Here is a 21208-nt window from a genome sequence, read left to right as displayed (position 1 = left end):
ATTCTCACTTTTTTTTATTGCATTTTAAGTTTTGGGGTACATGTGAAAAACATGCAAGATTGTTGCATAGGTACACACGTGGCAGTGTCATTCTCACTTTTTAAAAACACCTGCCATTTAAATTTTCTTTTCTTTTTTTTTTTTTTTGAGATGGAGTTTCGCTCTTGTTACCCAGGCTGGAGTGCAATGGCACGATCTCGGCTCACTGCAACCTCCGCCTCCTGGGTTCAGGCAATTCTCCTGCCTCAGCCTCCTGAGTAGCTGGGATTACAGGCATGTGCCACCATGCCCAGCTAATTTTTTGTATTTTTTAGTAGAGACGGGGTTTCACCATGTTGACCAGGATGGTCTTGATCTCTTGACCTTACGATCCGCCCTCCTCGGACTCCCAAAGTGCTGGGATTACAAGCGTGAGCCACCGCACCCGGCTAAATTTTCAATAAGGACTTTTAGACTCCAGATTTAAGTTTAAAGTTTGCTAATATTAATCTACTACTTTTGAATATAAGAAAGATAAGTTCCATTATTATACTATATATAAGTTCTTGAAAATAGCAAAATCTCCAATTCCATTTTTTCCTAGATGTACTCTAATTCCAATTGTGGATTTGTTCTAGAATTGGACCCCCATTATAGAAACCCCCATCTCTACAAAAAAAAAATATATATTTTTAATTAGCTGGGTGTGGTGGCATGCATCTGTGGTTCCAGCTACTCAGGTGGCTGAGGTGGGAGGGTCACTTAAGCCTAGGAGTTAGAGGCTGCAGTGAGCTATGATCATGGCACTGTACTCCAGCCTGGTGAGAGAGCAAGACCTTGTCTCAAAAATGAATAAACATTTACAAATAAATATGCACGAATGACTTTTCAGGCATCAGAAAGGTACTTTTCCTGTTTCTAAGTTAGTGGTCTCTCTGATTCCTGCGTTCTCTGAACACCAGCCTCTGCATTTCAACTTCTAACATCAGATGAGATTGCATCCCCATTCCATTTCTCCTCTTATGGGAAAACTAGAAAATCAGTTCACTGAAAGTAGGTTCTGTTAGCATTGCTGGTTTATCTGGTAGGGTTTCCTCATGATTGGCCTGTCAAACACTGTTGATTACTTTATTACAGGCCAGATACGATAACTGCCCTCAGCTGCTACAGAAAATGGTATAGAAGTAATTATTTGTCAAAGGTTTCACTGTCATAGCAACTAGGACTTTTGAGAGTCCTTTGTAAGTCTACCCTTCTCTGAAAACAAGTGTTTTTCTGATTGGAGCTCAGAAAACGCACACAAATCTACAGGGCATACTGCAGCTGTATTTAAGCAGTATCCTCTCCAAAATCTCACTCAAGAAAGTATTTGTGCCCATGTTCAAAACACTCTCCCTCACTCCATCCAGTTCCACAGATGGCAACCGCTCGCTTCTATTTTACCTTGATTTGGCCTACTTGTCTTAGGATCCTCTGGGTCAACCTGAAAGTAATGAAGGCTTCTGCACAGGACACAGTGATTTTCATGCAGCCTTTCTGACAGAATTTGGTTAACAGTACTGATTTTCCCCACAGGTTACATCTGCTTCTGATAATGCCCCATTATATTTCCTGAGGTATTTATACAAAATAACCCCCAGGTGCAAGAAAAGTCAGTAAAAAGCACAGCCTCAATACCCATAGTTATGGTATGGCGCTAAATTTTTATGAACCCAAGACAAAGTTTTCTTTTTCTTTTTTTGAAATGGAGTTTAGCTCTTGTCCAGGCTGGAGTGCAATGGTGCAATCTTGGCTCACAGCAACCTCTGCCTCCCAGGTTCAAGCGATTCTGCTGCCTCAGCCTCCCAAGTAGCTGGGATTACAGGCACCCACCACCATGCCCAGCTAATTTTGTATTTTTAGTAGAGACAGGTTTTCACTATGTTGGTAAGGCTGGTCTCAAACTCCTGACTTCAGGTGATCCACCCACCTCGACCTCTCAAAAGTGCAAGGATTATAGGCATGAGTCACCGTGTCAGGCCCAAAGCTTTCTTCTTTATACTGATTTCACCTGTTAACATTATTATACTTCTATCCTATCTTCTTATCAGGGCAAGGGGAAAAGCCTGCTGCAAAGTCAAATGTAAACAGAAAATTAGTTTTTATCAAGCTAGGGACTAACTGACTTCAATAATTAGAATCAGGGACCATCTTTTAAAAATCACATACTTCTACTTTTTGAAGTTTTAGGTCAGGGGATGCTTTTTAAAAAATTGCTAGTTCTACTACCATTGGGTTCTAGTGTTACTATAGAAATCGAATATCAACTGCCCTAGCAAATAAAAATAATAACGAGGTCTGGGCATGGTAGCTCACACCTGTAATCCCAGCACTTTGGAAGGCCAAGGTAGGCAGGTCACCTGAAGTCAAGAATCTGAGACCAACCTGGCCAACATGGTGAAACCCCTTCTCTACTAAACATGTAAAAATTAGCCGGGCATGGTGGTGCATGCCTGTAGTCCCAGCTACTCAGAAGGCTGAGTCTGGAGAATCGCTTGAACTTGGGAGGCAGAGGTTGCAGTGAGCCAAGATCCCACGACTGCACTCCAGCTTCAGTGACAGAATGAGACTCTGTCTCAAAAATAAAAATAAAAATAAAAATAAATAAAGAATTAGACCCAAACCAATGATTATTCCATAGGAAAAATAGGAAAACCAGGTGGTAAGAGAACACTTCTTACAACAGAGTCTTTATCTGTGAAATAAGGATTCGACCCACAAAAATGTCTGTTGAAAATTTTCCTCTCTTGGTCCAGGCAGGTTCTCTAAACTCCCAATCCCAAAGGAGTTAATTTTTTTCTGTTTTCTGTAAAATGGATGGCCTTAAAACTCTTTTGTTCTCTGGTGTAGCTTTTCAGAAGGAAATAAGTTTCTTATTAAGAATGAATCTAGCTTCCCCGATTCAAAGACAACCATCTTCTCTATATTGCTCCATATCACAACAACTTTAAGTGTCTTCCTTTTCTAAATTAAATGCTGTTCCCTTCAACTTAAGGGCCAGACATTAAGGGCTTTTCCTTTAGAGGCTTTTGGGCCTCCATAGATCACAAAGGTGGTGCCCTGCCCCAGTTCTTTCTGGACATTTAAAAGGGCATCCACTTTCTTGCCCTCAGGATGACATTCTGGGAACAATGAACATAAATAAGACTGTTAAATAAGCTTCCTAGACGCCTAATCAGTGCAGCTTTCAACTCTTCTGCTCTGCCTTGTTCTTTAGATGGTGCCGTAGTCTGGAGGGTAAACTCTTCACACAACCATTCCCAAGCCCTCATGTCCCTGCCACTCTTCCTCCCTCACTTTTTAAGTGTGATAGGGCCTTGATGGGAAAACCTCACTTTACCTTTTGTCTCAAGTCCATCTGCTTCCTTCCGGAGCTACAAAGGTAGGCCAGGGCCATTGAGACGTGGCCTACATCACTCGCACCTTGTGGGGTGTCCCTTCTTCCACCTGTCAACTGAATACCCCTTTCTTAAAGATTTCTCCCTCAGAAGTCCCGTCTCATTCTGAAAGGGGATGAACCAGCTACCCTAAGAGCCCTTTGTCTGAAGCTTCTGCACCTCACACATTCTCATCCATAAAGCGTCCATCCACACATATCAGGAGGTCGGCTCTGCACAGGGCGGGGGAGACTAGGTTTCTGCATCTGGTAAAAGGATGGGTTATGTCTCAGGTTGTTCCAGGATCCCAAATCCTATAATTCTACGACCAAACCTGTGGGTACGAAAGGGCGAACCCCAGGGTGACCCTCCACTCCGCAAGCCTGCAGGCAGTTGGAACGAGCCCCCTCCACCCCTGGCTCTGAGGGTCCACGCCTCCGACCTTCGGCGCGGGGCCGCAGAGGAGGCCCTGCCGGCTCCGGCTCCCAGCCGCGCCATGCCCTCCTTCGCCCTCACCCGCCGCCGCCGGCCGCCTCTCACCTGGCACGCTGGCATCGCCGCACTGGAGACCATGGGTCCAAAGAGGTCTCAGCAGCCACTTATCTGCCTTGAGGGAGGCTGACGGGGATGCGCTGGCCCCGGAGTCCAGCCCGCCGCCACCTGGAAAGCTCAGCCTGGTTTCTAAGGAACGGTGGGCTCTGGAAAGGGAGGGGCGGGACGGCAGGAGGACTGCGCCTGCTCGGTAACGGGGGTGGGCCTGCGCTGGGAGGGGCCGTGGATGGGAACTGCGCATGCTGGCTCGTTGGGGGCGGGGCTTAGGTAGCCTGGCTGGGAGGCTTAGGTTGTTCATTTCCGGCGGCAAAGGCGGCGGGGGCCGCGGTTTCCCAAGCTTGGCTTCTGTCTGGTCCGCCGACCGGCGTCAAGAACCAGGTTTTAGGAGTTGTGGTTAGCCTTGGTTGTCCTGGAGTGAAAGACGGTTTTTCGTGTTGGATAACGACATATCTGCAGAAGGCCAGTTCTCTTGAACTCGTCGGACATCTAGCTCCCTGACTCCCAGTGACTCGTTTTTCCGGTTTCTCAGGTGCCTGTGTGGGCTCTTCTTCCTCTGGATGTTTTTTGGTTGTTCCTTAAATATCAGTGTTCTTTCTTCAGTACTGTGACCTCAGTCCCCTTGGCCTCTTTACTGAAGCCTATGCCCCCCAACAAAGTGAGTAGCAGACTGTCCGCTAGAGTAAGGAAATCGGTAGACCTTAGTACAAAGCTGACTGTGTGGAAAATGTGATTGGGGTTTGTATCTGCAAGGGGAGCCCCCGTCCCTTCTTGTCTGATCCTCCTGCTGAGTATCTAGATGCCCACTCAGCTGGCATTAGGATGGTCTCCCAGCCATCATTCCAGAGCAGCCTGTGATGACACAATATGTCAGCTGACCTAACTAAGCATGAGGCAGTTCCTACTGAGATATGCTAGCTAGCAGCAGAGCTATCCCTGCTTTGAGCGGAGGAGACAGGACTTCTACCACCTCTGTGAGCATGGAAGGCTCCCAGAGTCATGAGAAGTTGTAACCTCTAAACGCCCCCTCTTCTGATAGGGTGTTTTTTTTTTTTTTTTTTTTTTTTTTGAGATGGAGTTTCGCTCTTGTTACCCAGGCTGGAGTGCAATGGCGCGATCTCGGCTCACCGCAACCTCCGCCTCCTGGGTTCAGGCAATTCTCCTGCCTCAGCCTCCTGAGTAGCTGGGATTACAGGCACGAGTCATCATGCCCAGCTAATTTTTGTATTTTTTAGTAGAGACGGGGTTTCACCAAGTTGACTAGGATGGTCTCGATCTCTTGACCTCGTGATCCACCCGCCTCGGCCTCCCAAAGTGCTGGGATTACAGGCTTGAGCTACCGCGCCCGGCCCTGATAGGGTTTTTATCTCCTTTCCTGGATTCGCAAGAGCCAGGCCCAAGGGAGGCAGAGTCGAACTGCGCCTGTGTTTGATCTGTTTCTTAGTCATTGTTCAGAGTTCCACTCTTCTTGAATAGGATTTCTCAAGTGGCACTATTGACATTTTGGACCTGATCATTCTTTGTTGGGCAGGGGTGAGGGGAGCAATCTGCATTGTAGGATGTTTCGCAGCATCCCTGGCTCTACCCACTAGGTGCCAGTAGCACCCCAAGCCCAGTTGTGACTACCAAAAGTATCTCCAGACATTGCCAAATCTCTCCCTGGGAGCAAAATCACTCTCAGTTGAGAACCACTAGTCTAGAGGAAAATGAGCCTACTCTGGCTTTATATAGAACCAGGACTTTAGTGCTTAATCTAAAACCCACATCTTTCTCTCTATGCTACCTCTTCCCTAAGAGCATTCTATAGAGTAACAGTCTTATAAGATTCTACTTAGTGACACAGTCTGTAGTAATGTTAAGTTTGGAAAGTGCAGGGTTAAGCAACAGAGTTCAACACAGGACTGTGGATTTTGAGCTTTTAATTAGCTGGTGGCAGTCACTGTGAACATCCATAAGACAGTTTTCCTAACTTACTGGCCCAAAGAAGAACCCTTTTCCTTTGGCAAACCTCCCAACTCCAGTGACTTTTAGCCACTACGTTTCTCTTCTGTTCTGTGTTATTTTGTGGTACCATTATCCATCCCGTCAGTCCCAACCAAAGTCTACATTTGCCTTGTCTCTTGCTTTTATTTCCCTCACATTCAGTTACTCATCTTGTTGTCCCTCCAACAAGCATTTTGGCCTCCCAAAGTGCTGGGATTACAGGCTTCAGCCACCACGCCCGGCCATGACTTTTTTTTTTTTGAGACGGAGTTTTGCTCTTGTTACCCAGGCTGGAGTGCAATGGCGCTCTCTAAGCTCACCGCAACCTCCGCCTCCTGGGTTCAAGCAATTCTCCTGCCACAGCCTCCTGAGTAGCTGAGACTATAGGCGTGTGCCACCATGCCCAGCTAATTTTTGTATTTTTAGTAGAGATGGGGTTTCACCATGCTGACCAGGATGGTCTCGAACTCTTGACCTCGTGATCCACCCTCCTTGGCCTCCCAAAGTGCTGGGATTATAGGCGTGAGCCACTGCACCCGGCCCAATTTTTTGACTTTTTGTAGAGACAGGTGTAGGGGGGAGACCCCATAAACACCAAGGCAGGAGCAAAAGGCCTCAGCCTATTTCCATATAAATAATGAAGATGAAAGTAACTAGAAATATAACCAGAGTAGTTATTATTCATACGTGATCTTAGTTATGTGTAAGTGATCTTAATTCTTTTATTAATGCCTCTCAGGTGGGAAGTGTGAACCTGGGGCGACATTGTGAAATGAATGACACTAAGGCAAGATGCTTTAAGCCCTCTGTCACGCCCCCATTTAGCCAGTTAGAGAAGGAGATGTCCAAAATGGCTGACATCTCCTTCCTGGGGAAGTTTGGAGAAAACTCTGCTTCTCCAAGCTCTTGTGGTAGGCCTGATGACTGTCAGGCAGGCCCATAGACATCCGGGGGTTAACTGTCTCTATGTGATGCTGTGCTTTGGTGGTCACGTTCCATGTCTACTCTCATGTTCTGCTTCTGCACCTGGTTCCGTTTTTCTTAGAAAAGATAATCAGTAATAGTAATATAAATCTTAATATTTTAGTTCTTTCTTGGTAAGTATGGAAAAAGTGCTGATGCATTACGTTCCTTACCTTACTTCGGGTGCCAGAAATTCCTGAGCCGCTACCTGAATGACATGTGATGTGCTTGACCCCATCACTGTCACACCCTATCCACCCTGCGCCCAGTCTCCGACCACCAAGACCACGCCCTACCTACCCTGCCCCCAGATTTGCAACTCAATAAAAGTGAAAGCTTGTCTGGCATTCGGAGCCACTGCTGGTCTCATCTATTTGGGTAGCAGTGGACCCCTGGGCCCAAACTCTTTTTTCTCTATCTCCATGTCTGTGCCTTTTATTTCTACAATTTCTCATCTCTGCACCAACCAGGAGGGACTCACAGAACCCTGTAGGACTGGACCCTACAGACAGGGTCTCACTGTGTTGCCCGGATTGGTCTCAAATTCCTGAGTTCAAGCGATCCTCCTGCTTTGGCCTCCCAAAGTGCTAGGATTACAGGAACGAGCCACTGCACCTGGCCCTGGAATGTATTTTTTTTTTTTTTTTTTTTTTTCAGTGTCAGGGGGATGGAGTTTTGCTCATCACCAGGGTTGAGTGCAATGGTGTGATCTTAGCTCACTGCAACCTCTGCCTCTGGGGTTCAGGCGATTCTCCTGCCTCAGCCTCCTGAGTAGCTGGGATTACAGGTGCCCAGCACCACACCTGGCTAATTTTTGTACTTTTAGGAGAGATGGGGTTTCACCATGTTGGTCAGGCTGGTCTTGAACTCCTGACCTCAGGTATCTGCCTGCTTCGACCTCTCAAAGTTCTGGGATTACAAAGTGCTGGGATTACAGATGTGAGCCACTGGACCTGGTCCAAGAATGTATTCTTTTTTTTTTTTTTTTGAGACGGAGTTTCACTCTTGTTGCCCAGGCTGGAGTGCAATGGCGCAATCTCGGCTCACCGCAACCTCCGCCTCCTGGGTTCAGGCAATTCTTCTGCCTCAGCCTCCTGAGTAGCTGGGATTACAGGCACGAGCCACCATGCCCAGCTAATTTTTTGTATTTTTAGTAGAGACAGGGTTTCACCATGTTGACCAGGATGGTCTCGATCTTTCGACCTTGTGATCCACCCGCCTCGGCCTCCCAAAGTGCTGGGATTACAGGCTTGAGCCACCGTGCCCGGCCAAGAATGTATTCTTGATACCTTATTTTTGTGGGGAGAAGTTCTTGTGGCCCGTTTTCTTTAGCTGAATTTTTTTTCTTTCTTTTCAGACAGGGTCTCACTCTGTTGCCCAGGCTGGAGTGCAGTGGCATGATCTTAGCTCACTGCAGCCTTGACCTCCTGGGCTCAAGTGATCCTCCTACCTCAGCCTCCTGAATAGTTGGAACCACAGGAATGTGCCATCATGCCCAGCTAACTTGTATTTTTTGTAGAGACAGGTTTTCACCATGTTACCCAGGCTGTTCCTGAACTCCTGAGTTCAAGGGATCCACCTCCAAAGTGTTGAGATTATAGGCGTGAGCCACTGCGCCCAGACTCTTTAGTTACTACTTTTTCCTTGCCTAAGACGAAAGTCATTTCAAGAGAGAATTGAGGTTTAAGTATCAGTCCTCTCTGGGGTCTTACAAATACACAGTTTCAAGGGTCCCTGAGGAGGCACCGAGGGCCTGGGCACTTGAGAGGCAAGGGCCCAAATCATTCAGGACAGGATGTGTCACAGAAGGGATGCCAACCTCAGTAAGACTCAAAACAGAGACCAAACAAACGACTGCTCATGGATGTGTATTTTAATAAAAATAATTCTGTCAAAATACAACAGGAGTTTTTTTTTATCTCAAGTACAATTTTAATAGGATATTTTGTGTTAGAGTTCTCTCTCCACCCTCCCACACCCATAAGTTTCATGCTAATGCCAAGTATCAACTCTCAAGGACAAAGGCAGAACCAGTGTGCACAATGTGGAGGATGTCTGTTTCAGCTGTAGTTACTAATAGAGGAAAACCCGATGCAAAGGGGCAAATGCCTGAGGCAGCCAGAGGCCACGATCTGGCCACAGGTCTGGGTGCACGAGACTGGCGGTATAGTAGGGCTTCACTGCCTGGCTGCCACACAGCGTGCATACCTGAGTTGTGAGCAACCAAAGGAACTTTCAGCTCTGACAGTTCTCTGCCTCCTCATCTTTGTGCTTGCTTAAGGAGTGGGAAGGTGCTGGGTGGCCAGAGAGTCCCCACTTCTGTCTCGTGGTGTCCCTGTTTGATGGCCTGCACCCAGCCACAGACCCATGTGGATGGGGATAGGGGTTCTGGCTTGCTATGAGTGCCCTGCCAGTTTTTGCTCTGGAATGAGTGACTATTTGCTGTCACAAGCAGAAAGTGAGTAGGGAAGGCTGCTCCCCAGGGCTGGACAACCAAAGCCAGGTCTTTCTCCTGCCCCCACGGGTCAGGTCCAGCCCTTTACCAGGGCTCTTCCCAGGTACCTTTCCCACTCTAGGCTCCTGGAAGCAGGCTGACGGGACTGGGTGTGCATAAAGGGCACCTCTGGCTGGCAGGCAGTCCTGGACTATCAGCAAGAGAATGGGCTCAAGCAGCTTGGTTTTGGCCCTCTCCACGGCTTGTGGGGCAAAGGCTTATGTCCCAAAGGTGAGTTGTCCAACTGGGACCGAGAGCCCCTCTGGAGAGGAACAGAGTAAACAACTTGGACTCAGCTGAAACAGTGAGATAAGGCACAGAAAATGGGGAGGTGGCCATGGGTACTGAGTGCAAGCCAGGCAGACACCCAACCCCATGCAGCACACAGCTGTCCCGAGCCCTCCTGGGTCCTCTCTCAGCTACTCCACAACCTAAGCCCAGGCACCTATCCTCATCCCTGACACACCCCTGAAGGTAGCAGCTGCTCAGATACTGCTGGAGGGCACGTACATCAGCCTAACCCACCATGGGGCTTATCTGCCATTCAGTTTCAGGACTAAATAAATAGTGTTGCCCAACCCACAGGGATAAGGGATAGTCCTGGCTCTGCTATTCATTTGCTGTGTGACTTTAGCCAAGTCACTTAATCTCTTGGGCCTGTTTCGTTACTTGTAGCAGGAGAGGAATAGGGGAGATGTTTATTGAACCCCATTCCAGCTGCAAAAGCCTGTGGTTTTAATTCCCAATCCTGCTAGACTGTGATGTTTCTAACCTCTGGGTTTGGGAGCTAGGTAGCTCCAGGCTGGCACAGGAGATCAAGTTCCTTTACAGACAGGACAACGCCTCCTAACAGACCATGGTTTATGGGCTGCCACCCCCAACGACCAAGGAAAAGCAGCAGCTATAGGATCATCTCCGAAGGCAGAATTCTGAGAGCACAGGGCCAGCGCCCTGGCCCTATCACCAGCAATTGGTCCAATTCAATCATTTTTCTTGTTGCCCAACTGTGGGCCCAGTGAGGCCTGGTGAGCAATGAGTATCTCTGGCCACACCAACCATTCCCATGTCCACCAATATGGAGCAGGAGCTTGCCCAGCCCAGATTCAGGCAGGGACTGAAAGTTCAACTTCTGGCCTTGCCATGGCTGACCCTACTCTTTGCATGGATGGCTTGTGCACTTCCCTCACTGTGAAGCACATATGGAAATTCCAGCCCATCCTGGTGCTCCTCTGCATAGGCTTCCTCCCTTTCCTCATCCAGGGCAGCCAGTCCTCTCCACAGATGGGCCACCCAAGTCCTGGCAGCCATCTTAGCCCTTCCTTTCCTGATTCCCCAATGGTAGCGGGACCATTTTTACTCCACTAGCTGTGAGGATCTATTTGAAACAGCTGGCGGGACATCTGTAAAGCTGATGGAGTCCTCCCATCTCTGGCCAACAAATACTCCCAACAGTTGTTTCCTAGGAGTGACTGGGGCCCAGCTGCAGGGAGCTGTCTGGCACAGTGGCAGTGAAGTCTGGCCTAGGAGACCAAGGATTCTATTCACTCCCTGGAGTAGCAGCCTAAGAACCTGCCTTCACAAGGTACTGGTTTCTCAACAAAAAGCATTCATTCTTTCAGAGCTGTGCAGAGATGGTGAAAATCCAGGCAGAAAGAAAGTAGCCCTGGTACTCGAGGTTCTCTGTCCTGGAAATGGAGTCTTCTTTCCGGCAGCCTGACACACAGAAGCTTTCGGGTTGAAGGCAGGTTGTTTCCAGGCAATCAATTTAGAGTAAATGTATTATTTGGCCATCTTAATGACAAGGGAAGGTAGAGTATTGAAAAGAGAGGAAAGGGGAGCAAGGCAGATGGTGGGAGGTGGGGTAGAGTGGTAGACAGTGTGCTGGCCAAGGACCCTCTAGCTCTGTTGTGTGGCCCTGGGCCAAGTTACCACTTCTATGGACCCTTGGCCCTATAGTTCTCTGCTGTGTCCAGGTCTCAGGGGCCTAGGAACCCACAGCTCTTGGGGTGCTATAAACCAACCTGTCCACGCCCACTAAGTGGCCCACCAAACCCTGTTTGGGTTCCCTAGGCTGTAGCTCAGCCTGTAGCTCTAAAAAGGGGGAGCAAAAAAATAAATCACTTGGCTGTGGTGACGGAGATGATTCTTTTTTAATGAGTTGGACTCAAAACATGGTGCCTGGACAGCCTCACCCAAGAGGTGCTGGACCACTAATGCTACGATAAATACTGTCTTTTTAATATATATATTCATATATATATATATATTTATATATATATATAATCTCATTTGTTTTTTACTTATGAAAATAATAAGCTATCACCAACTTGGATAGGCTTCATCACTAAATTAGCAGAAACCAGCTCAGCACAAACTCTCCAGAGATAAATACTGGTGGCTCAGTCAGGAGAAAAAAAATTTAAAAACCCCAACCCCTCCTCAAAACAAAACCCCCCTTTCAAAATAGAAGGCGCCACATGAGAGTAACCAGCCAACACTGTGTCACAGGCCGCTGCATGTGAAGGGGAGAGAGAGACTGAGGCGGGTGGTGGGCAGAAAAAGGAAGGAAGGGAAGAAAGAGAAGGAAGGGAAGGAAGGGAGGGAGGAAGGAAGGAAGGAAGGAGGGAGGGAGGGAGGGAGGAAGGGAGGGAGGGAAGGAGGGAGGAAAGGAAGGAAGAAAGGAAAGGAAGAGGGGAAAGGCCAGACAGGAGGAGTGGACTCTACCCATGGCTTCCGAGTCCCTGCACCAGGTGCCTATGGAGGGCAGGGCAGCTCCAGCCCTGGGGCCAGCAGAGGGCCAGCCAGAGCCAGCCAGCACGGTCGGCTAGTGCAAGTAGTCATCGACTCTGGCAAAGGAGCAAGATCCCAGGCCTGCTCGGGCCATGAGCCGGAGACACTCAGATGCCTGGCCAAGGGCGAGCATCAGAGGCGGCTGCTTTGGCAGGTTTTGGGACTCTGTGGAGGAAAGACAAGGCCTGGTCACCACCCTGTCCAGGTCAAAGTTCCCTTGGGGGTGGAAAGAGGGGGCAGTGGACAGATTCTCTTGGAACAGAGTGTTCAGTACCTCTGTGTAAGTGTGTCCCAGCCACCAGACTATGGCCCTGAAGTCATACCAAGAATTTGAGGACCTTAGCTCTACGCTGGCCTGGGCCCAGTCATGGCCTAGGACCCATCATGAACTCGGTTGCGCAGAAGAAGGTCAAGGTTTAGGTTCAACCATGGAGCCCACAAGTCCTATGAGTCACCAGAGAGGGCCTGTGCAGAGCTTGCTGCCCCAATATGGACAAACATCAGCTCTTTCTGGGGCCAATTGGGGCAGGGCCAGCTTCTGCTTTTGGTAGATCCACTTACCTAGGCCAGGCATGGTGGCTCATACCTGTAATCCCAATACTTTAGGAGGCTGAGGCAGGTGGATTACCTGAGGCCAGGAGTTTGAGACCAACCTGGCCAACATGGCAAAACCTCATCTCTACTAAAAATACAACAATTAGCCAGGCGTGGTGGCGTGCATCTTAGTCCCAGCTACTTGGGAGGCTGAGACACGAGAATCGCTTAAACCCAGAAGGCGGAGGTGGAGATTGTGGTGAACCAAGATTGTGCCACTGTACTCCAGCCTAGGCTACAGAGCTGACTCTGTCTTTAATAATAATAATAAAATAAATAGATTCACTCACCTAAAATGGCGCTGTTGAGGGCAGCACACACAGGTTCCCTCTGGATGGGGTCAAGCTGCTGGCCAACTGGGCAGCTCCAGGGGTCTGAGTACGCCAGCAGGCTAAAGGCATCCTAAGGGACAGGGCATTCTTGAGAGGACTGTGGCACACACTCTAGCCTGCCCTGCTCCCCATGGCTCCAGAGGGAGACAGGGCCCTGAATGGTGCCCAGCCTGGAATGTAGGGTGTAGGGTCAGGCAGGCTGTACTCTCCCCAGAACCTGGGTGTGGAGGGTGCATTTCCAGTGGGCCCGGATGCCCCACTTCTCTCTGCAGACCCGGTTGGAGCCCACTCTTTCCTGCTGCCCCCTTGACTCTCCCAGAGCCACCCTGCCCTACTACCAAATGGGGGGGGCCTGCTCTGCATGAGGCCCAGTTCATCCTGTACCTGCAGCATTTCTGTGTGGGCCAAATTCTTGCCATACTCCCGGCCCAACTGCTCACTCAATGCCTGCAACTCGCGGCCAAACAGAATGATCCTTTCTGTGGCAGCCTGGTTGCCCCCGCAGAGCTGCCGCCGAGGATGCCCGTCATCTGCATCCAGAACCCAGTGGAGAACATGTTAGGAGGGGTGAGGAGGGAAGGGCAGGACTGGGGTGGGGCAGGAAGGACCCTGGGTGGGCTGCCACTTCTGCCAGAGGCAGGCAGGGCTGGAAGAAACATGTGGGGCAGCTACAGTCAAGGTGTTCTTCTCTTAGTCCACTTGGCACAGTCTACGGGTCAGGGATGACTTTGAAGCTGTCCCTCTTCCTCAAACATTGGTGTGGTCTCGGGCACAGGCCATGGCCTTCTTACATTTGGAGCCACCTCAAGGACCCATCCACAATCGACTAAAGAAGCAGTGGACCAGGTCTGGCTGGTGCTTCTCAAGATGCCAAAGCCTGCCTACGCCAGCACCCTCTCAGGGGAAGAGGGCACCCAGACTACACACTGCCATCTCAGAGAATATCACACCAGGCTTGGCACCCAGACTGCACACTGCCCTCTCAGAGAATATCACACCAGCCTCGGCACCCAGAATGCACATTGCCCTCAGAGATATCACACCAGATTATGGCTCTCACCCATGCTGGACTCATCCGTCTGCAGGTCCTCATGCTTGTAGGCACCATTAACAATGCGCGTGGACATGCTTCCTAGCACACCATTGGGGTAGTGCTCTGCCTCCATCTCCATCTCACTGTCACTGTGGGGAAGGGTTGAGGTGGGAGTTGGCCCAGCGGGTATGGTTGGAGCAGCCTGGTTGGGCCTCCTTTCAAGCTCTAGCCATGAGCCGCTGTGGGTAAACCAAGGACCCCCCAGGAGCATGAGAGGACAGCTGAAGCTTCCAAGTCTTTAGCACTTGGTCCCTACTGGGACACCAGCTATCCTCAAAGGCCTGTCACCTGATTCCCGCCCTTGACCCAGTGCTGCCTCTGTGATTCTCCCCTCCCTGGTCCTCCTCTGAGTTTACATACCTCTTCTACATATCCCCCATCCTAATGACTGGGCCCCATGGCCCCCATGGGCATCTCTATGACCTTGGTTAGCAGCCAAACCCAGGTTAGTCTTGAGGCATACCTGGGGATGCTGAGAGCCACTCAGACCTCTAGCCTGCAGCTTAGCTTCCCCTGCTTGTCCAAACTGGCTGTCTACAGAGCCAGACCAGGGAAAGCTCCTTCACAATGGACCCTGAGGGTTCTCACAGGCCCAGCCTCTTTGAAGGAGACCACATCCATCCTCAGCCTGGCATCATTGGAGCCTCTGGAGAAACCCAAGGCCAAGGAAAGTGCAGCTAAATCATGGGGAGGGCCAGAAGCCAGAGCTCATGTCTGGCCTGGTGGGCCAAAAGTTAGGACTCCAGGCACAGACCCAAGACGGAGGCCGAGGGTGAAGGGCAGAGCACTCAAAGGACAGACTGCAGTGGGCCCAGATGGCATAAGGCAGAAGGCAGAGGAGGAAGCAGAGCAAGGCAGGCACCTGGTCTCCTGGTTACTGGTACTGCTGTGGGGCTGGGACTTGGTGGAGTCTGTTGAGTTGGACTCGGAGTAATTGACGGAGGATGGGGAAGAGGAGGACGAGGAGGAGGAGGACGAGGATGAGGAGCTGGGTGCAGGATATTTACTGTGGTTCTGTTTGCTCTTGGTGGATGCGACGCCATTGCTACAGCTGGGACTGTCTGCTCCTGGAAGCCAGGGGGACAGTCAGAAGAGGAGGGGCAGCTTGCCATCAAGCAGAGCCCCAAGAATAACCACAGTGGTCCCATTTCATTTCCCTTCTCCCAAATCCAGCAGTGAGGCCTGAGCCCAGCCCAGGAAAGAGTATGTGGCATGGCCTCTCTCCACACCAGTTCTTCCCAGAACCCTCTGGAGAGTGGCTGACCTGTGTTGTGCATGTGGGAACTACTGGGGCCATGTCGGGGGCTGAGGCTGGGGGAGCCAGGGTAGCTGTCCTGGGACTTGGGGCTTCGGGAGCTCAAGCTGCGGACCTCACTGTCCGTCCCATTCACCATCTCCACAAACTGCCGGCACCTGCAGAGGGAGCAGAGCAACAGTGCTCTGGTTGTGGTCCAGGCTGGCGTTCCCACCACTAGTTGAGGCAGGCTGGACTCTGGGGGAGCTGGGGGTGCCCAAGACTTACTTGAGCATGAAGAGGAGGTTGGGGTTGTGCTCCAGCAGCCCTGGGTAGAAGCGCTGGGTGGTCTCGATGGCCTCACCCACACGACCCTCCAGCACCAGCTTCTGGATTTCTGCAGGGAGCAAAAACCCATCAGTGAGTGAGGGCTACAGGCCTCCCCCATAGCCACACACCTGGGGTGCTGCTAGCCTCGGAGCAGGGGCAGGCCATGATTAGATAAGCTGGCTCAGAGTGCCTTGCCAGCCTGAGATGCTCAGAGGAGAGGAGGCTGGAGAAAGAACCTGGCTGCCTGGCCCAACAGATCCTAGTTTATGCCAAGCATCAGAAAGTACTCAAGAATACAGGGAAGATGGAGGGGAGACTCTCAGCCCAAAGGCAGGAGGATGAATGTGAAGGCTTGCTCCTGGGGGGCACAGGGTACCACCAGGGACCTGGGGACAGGGTGGGGCCCCAGCTGAGGCTGCATGATCTGAGGATGGGCACCCAGGCAGCTCGGTGGCCTGAGGGGCTCCTCTTCATACAGACTCCTCTCTTTCCAGGCCTCACAGGGGAATGGCAATGGAATCACACTTGTTTCTGAACAGGGCTGTGCCTGGCGGTCTTCAGGGGCTGCAGCATGCCCCCTGCTGGGAGAGGAGGCCATCCTCTTCATGTTGGCACCTTTGATGTTGACACCTCTCAGGCCATCAGCATCTTGCTGCTGCCTTTTCACTCTTGCTGTGGGGCCTGGTATATCTTGCTGGGAGCAACTTCAGGGTCTGAGGCTTTCATTCATAGATCCCAAGTCTGGGATCCCTTTCCGTCTGTCTGGCTGAGCATAGCTTCTCTGGGAGACATACACATGCACATACACAAGAGGCAACAGGCTTGGAGAGGCGCAGCTAGGCACTCGCAGACATGTATACACACACACACTCGCCCTTTCTCTCCTTTTCTCCTCCTATCTCCTCACTGGGCTCTCTTTCCTCTTTTCCAACACCCTTCCTTCCATGAAGGAGCCTCCAGACACACAGCATCCAGGCCAGCATCAACACTGGGAGAGCTCTGGCCAGGGGAGGACTCTAGGTTGTCTGCAAAGGACAGGACCAGAGGTGAGGAGCAGAGAGAAGTACTCCCACAGCAGCCACTAAGCAATGGCTTCACCCTGTCTGACCACTTCCATCCGCTCTCTGGCTAGGAATAAGCAGAACTACTAAGGCTGAGTAAATGGTGAGAAAAGCAGAGCGTTTGTTTGGTAAGAGGCAAACAGTCTTTCTGGAAGACCATGAACAGGAGGCTAACAGGAATCCAGGATTCAGAGGGAAGGAAACAAGCAGAGAGGAAATGGAGGAATGGAACCAGCCACCCCAGGGCCTGGCCTGTGCCCAGCCTTCAGAATGTGCATTAGGGAGGCTGCCCTGAGACATCTCCATCCTGCCGACTGTCCATCTGAGCAGTGCCATCTTGAAGGTGGGACAGGAACATGGCCTGAGGCTGCAGACTGGCAGTGAGGACCAGAGATGAATGGACTCCTAACAGGTTAACCAGGGTTGGCATGAGCCAGAGAGTAGTGTTAGGGACAGGTGAGGAAGGGAAAGGGGAAAGTAGAATAAATCTTACTTTGTCTGTTCTTTATGGATGCCTGTTCTTCCTGAATCGGGGTTTCAGTCATTCGAGCAAAAGCCGTGGCTGTGGCACAATACCCATGATGCACAAGGTAAGATGAGACCATGCTAGAAGAAAGGAAGAGCTCCAGGTGACACTCAAGAGCTGCACTTCTCACTTACCACCCAATGGACAGACTACCTCCCCTAGAGGTCTCCCTAAACACGTCCTGGAGGTGTAACCTCCACAGAATGAGAATAAAAGGGCTGAAATAATATGAAAACTTCCCCCACAGTGCCCCATGCTCATCAAGTCAGGCTGCGGAGGGGCTGATCACATCTGTGCCTACAGTTCAGAGGAGTGGCTGCAGTTTCTCTGACACATGCTGCCCACAGGTAAGCAAATACGATAACAGAAGTACACACACGGGCACGCTCCATCTCCTCGCAGGTGGCTGCCTCCTTGGGAACTGCAGCAAGCCTATGAGGCCAATGGTCTCACTGACAGCTTCCAGAAACTGCAGCTAGCCAGGTAATCTGGCAGCTTCCCAGACAGGATGAATTCGGCATACACACCTTCTACAGAGACATGAGCCCCTCTGCAGGCTGCCCCATGCACTGGTGGAAATGTTTCAGCCCCCCCAGGTGAACCTGCCCTCAGCAGTTGTAGCTCTAGTGAGTGAGTGATGGGAAGCTAACTCACAACCCAGAGTTACACCATGATATGCCACAAATCAGAGGCCCAAAAGCCAAGTGATTAGGCTGATTTTGCCAGGCAGAGACAGGCAGCAGCAGGGCCAACAGGAACACATGTCATTGGGAAATGGTCCAGAGAAATCTGACTCCCAGTAGCCATTTAACCCCAGCAGAAGCTGGCTGAAGTGGTACATGTGTGTACATATATACATACATGTAGAGCAGAGGCTGAACACTCAAATCTGATGTGTACAAGAGTGAATACCGCCGGGCGCGGTGGCTCAAGCCTGTAATCCCAGCACTTTGGGAGGCCGAGGCGGGTGGATCATGAGGTCAAGAGATCGAGACCATCCTGGTCAACATGGTGAAACCCCGTCTCTACTAAAAATACAAAAAATTAGCTGGGCATGGTGGCGTGTGCCTGTAATCCAAGCTACTCAGGAGGCTGAGGCAGGAGAATTGCCTGAACCCAGGAGGCAGAGGTAGCGGTGAGATTGTGCCATTGCACTCCAGCCTGGGTAACAAGAGTGAAACTCCGCCTCAAAAAACAAACAAACAAACAAACAAACAAAAAAAAAAGAGTGAATACCTTGGTGTGTCCATGTCTGATGTCATTACTATTAACTATAAACACAAATGTCTGAAGAGCTGTTGGGTGGAAGGCACAGAAGTTTGGGTGTGTGTTTCCTCAGGCTTTAAGGGGCAAATGAGATAATACACATAAAGTGCTTGGCAGGAAGAAGTCCATAAATAAAACTTATTATGAAACAATATATTACATAATATTGTAAGTAATAATTATCAGCTGGGCATGATGGCTCATGCCTGTCATCCCAGAACTTGGGAGGACAAGGCGGGAGGATCACTTGAGGCCAGGAGTTCGAGACTACCCTGGCCAACATTGTAAGATCTCATCTCTACTTTAAAAATAATTATTGCCTGGGTGTGGCGGCTCACGTCTGTAATCTCAATACTTTGGGAGACTGAGGCAGGCAAATCACTTTGAGCCCAGGAGTTTGAGACCAGCCTGGGCAACATGGCAAAATCCTGTCCCTACAAAAAATATAAAAAATTAGCCAGGCATGGTGGTGCATGCCTACAGTCCCAGCTACTCGGGAGACCGAGGTAGGAGGACTGCTTGAGCCCAGGAGATTGATGAAACAGTGATCCATGACTGTGTCACTGCACTCCAACCTGGGCAATAGAATGAAATCCTGACTCAGAAAAAAAAATAAAATAAATGTAATTATTATTACACATTATTATTATAAACACAAAGGTAAATATAAAATATTATTTATCTATAAGAGGGTTACCTACACAAGTAAAAGAGAGGAAATTACCTGACCTTCCACTAGAGGAAGACAGCCAAAAGGCTTGTGACAAATTTGTCTCTGAAATAACATAGCCATTATATATTGACTAAATGAAGTTATGTAAAACCATAGTACACAAATTATATCCAGGTCTTGGCAAATGCTACATATAAACACATGCAAGCACATGGATACACACATGTAAACAAAAACACTCATGTGCTACGCCAGACATAGTAGCACATGCCTGTGACGCCAGCTACTCAGGAAGCTGAGGTGGGAGGATCACTTGAGCCCAGGAGTCCAACCTGGGCAACACAGTGCGACCCCAATCTCAATATTTTTTTAAAAACCCAAAACAAAAACACATGCATGTGCTGAGCCTGCGCCCTGAAAACTGAGAGTATCAGTTCCTCCCCTACACAGACTTGGCAGCTTCACTCCTCTCCTTGCCCATCCCAGCAAGCCTGCTATGGGAGTGGCGCTGTCCTGGCCATCCAAGGAAGTCCTTGTCATCTGCTCTGGAGGGCGAGGAACAAAAGGCAGCAATGCTGTTCTTCCTGGGGAAGGTCTGGCCTCCTAGCCCCTGCCTCAGCCCACCCTTGGGGCCTGCCTCAAGAGACAAAGGCTGCAGAAAGAACCCAGTGTGCCCCCCAACCCCACCCAAGGGAACCCTAGCACCCTGGTGCCTTTGCAGGGCAATGACCAGAGGTAGCAGAAGCCCAGCCCTTCCCCATGCCCATCTGCCCATCCTTGGGAGCCAAGCTAACACCCACCTCCTAGCAGAGTGGGTACTGGTCACTGCCTCACTCAGGCTTGCAGATGGCAAGTGGAAGAGAGACCCAAAGCTGGCCTCCCTTGGGAGTCTCAGCAACACTGGCTTGCAGGACAGTCTGGGAATTAACCAGCCAAGGAGCTAGCTCAGCTGGTCCTAGGGAGGACTCCCTTCCCTCCACCACTGCTATAGACGAATGAGACTCAGTTGGATGCTGGGCCCTGTGAGGTGGCCTCAGGCCAGAGTCACGGCATGATGGATACTCCCTATGGTAGAAAAGGGTCCACAGAGGAAGAGACCACAGGGCATCCTCTGCAAAATCCTCTGCAAAATGACCTGGGGAAGGAAAACAGCCCTGCTGGTGATCTTATATACAGGAACCTCCAATCTGGCTGAGAGGCAAAGGTTTAATTAGGAGTGGCCCGGAGAACTCGGCGGAAGCTGTCCATCCAACAAGAGGGAAACGGGAGAGCTGTAGGTTCAATCGCCCTGGGAATGCTTCCCAGACAGGATCCACCAGCTGGAATTTCTAAGGACAGCTTGTAAGACTACGGGGGCCTAGAGTGGAGAGGGCTGGGGTGAGGTGGGAGTAGGTAAGGGCGGGAGCAGGGCACTCACTTCTGCAGCACTGCCTGCCACTCGCCAAGCCGGGCACTGATGGGGAAGCAGTGGACCGTGCCCTGGACCTTGGCACGCCACTCCCGAATGTAGTCCTCAATGTCAAACAGGAAGGGCTGCTGCCCAAAGTTGGCGTCCACAATCTCCCCAGGTGTCTGCAGGCCTACGGTGGGGTAGAGGTTGGCCTGAGGAGGAGAATGAAATGTCAGTCAGGCCCTGAGGGCAGCGGGGTGGCGAGGCTTCACCTCACCTCCATGGCTGCTGCTGGCCCATGCTTGGGCTGGGAGAGTTGCAGCAAGGCTGGAGGAGGCATGGCGGAGCCACCTTCTGCCTACCTCCCTAGCAGACACACTATGCCCCAAAGCTTGAGGGGAGCAAGCAAAAGAAAAGCAAGCAAGGCACAACATGGAGAGTGTCCCGCCCTGCATCAGAGGCCATTGTGTCCTCAAGGCCCAAGAACCCCTTCTGCAACGCAGCCAAGGCATACAGAGATGGGCTGGGTGTCACA

At 50.6% G+C, this 21208-nt stretch overlaps 1 protein-coding gene across 4 annotated transcripts in view; it reads right to left on the bottom strand.

The window, feature by feature from the left end:
* Positions 1 to 4203: 4203 nt before the first annotated feature.
* The window catches only part of RANBP10 (RAN binding protein 10), an 85372-nt gene continuing 68367 nt past the window's right edge, over positions 4204 to 21208 (bottom strand). For 2 of the 4 annotated variants that reach the window (XM_074401877.1, XM_074401881.1), the window contains 9 exons: positions 20701 to 20885; positions 17312 to 17424; positions 15716 to 15824; positions 15458 to 15606; positions 15056 to 15260; positions 14161 to 14282; positions 13485 to 13630; positions 13059 to 13170; positions 4204 to 4521 (listed from right to left, as the gene is read on the bottom strand). In XM_074401877.1, coding sequence (XP_074257978.1) covers positions 4211 to 4521; positions 13059 to 13170; positions 13485 to 13630; positions 14161 to 14282; positions 15056 to 15260; positions 15458 to 15606; positions 15716 to 15824; positions 17312 to 17424; positions 20701 to 20885 — 1452 coding nt within the window. In that variant the 3' untranslated portion in view covers positions 4204 to 4210. Of the gene's footprint in view, positions 4522 to 8745; positions 12340 to 13058; positions 13171 to 13484; positions 13631 to 14160; positions 14373 to 15055; positions 15261 to 15457; positions 15607 to 15715; positions 15825 to 17311; positions 17425 to 20700; positions 20886 to 21208 lie in introns of those variants that run through there. The other 2 variants (XM_039477930.2, XM_010346793.3) reach the window with 2 other exon arrangements.

Source organism: Saimiri boliviensis, chromosome 1, assembly GCF_048565385.1.
Source record: "Saimiri boliviensis isolate mSaiBol1 chromosome 1, mSaiBol1.pri, whole genome shotgun sequence".
Classification (NCBI taxonomy): Eukaryota; Metazoa; Chordata; class Mammalia; order Primates; family Cebidae; genus Saimiri; species Saimiri boliviensis.
This window is presented reverse-complemented; position numbering and strand designations above follow the sequence as displayed.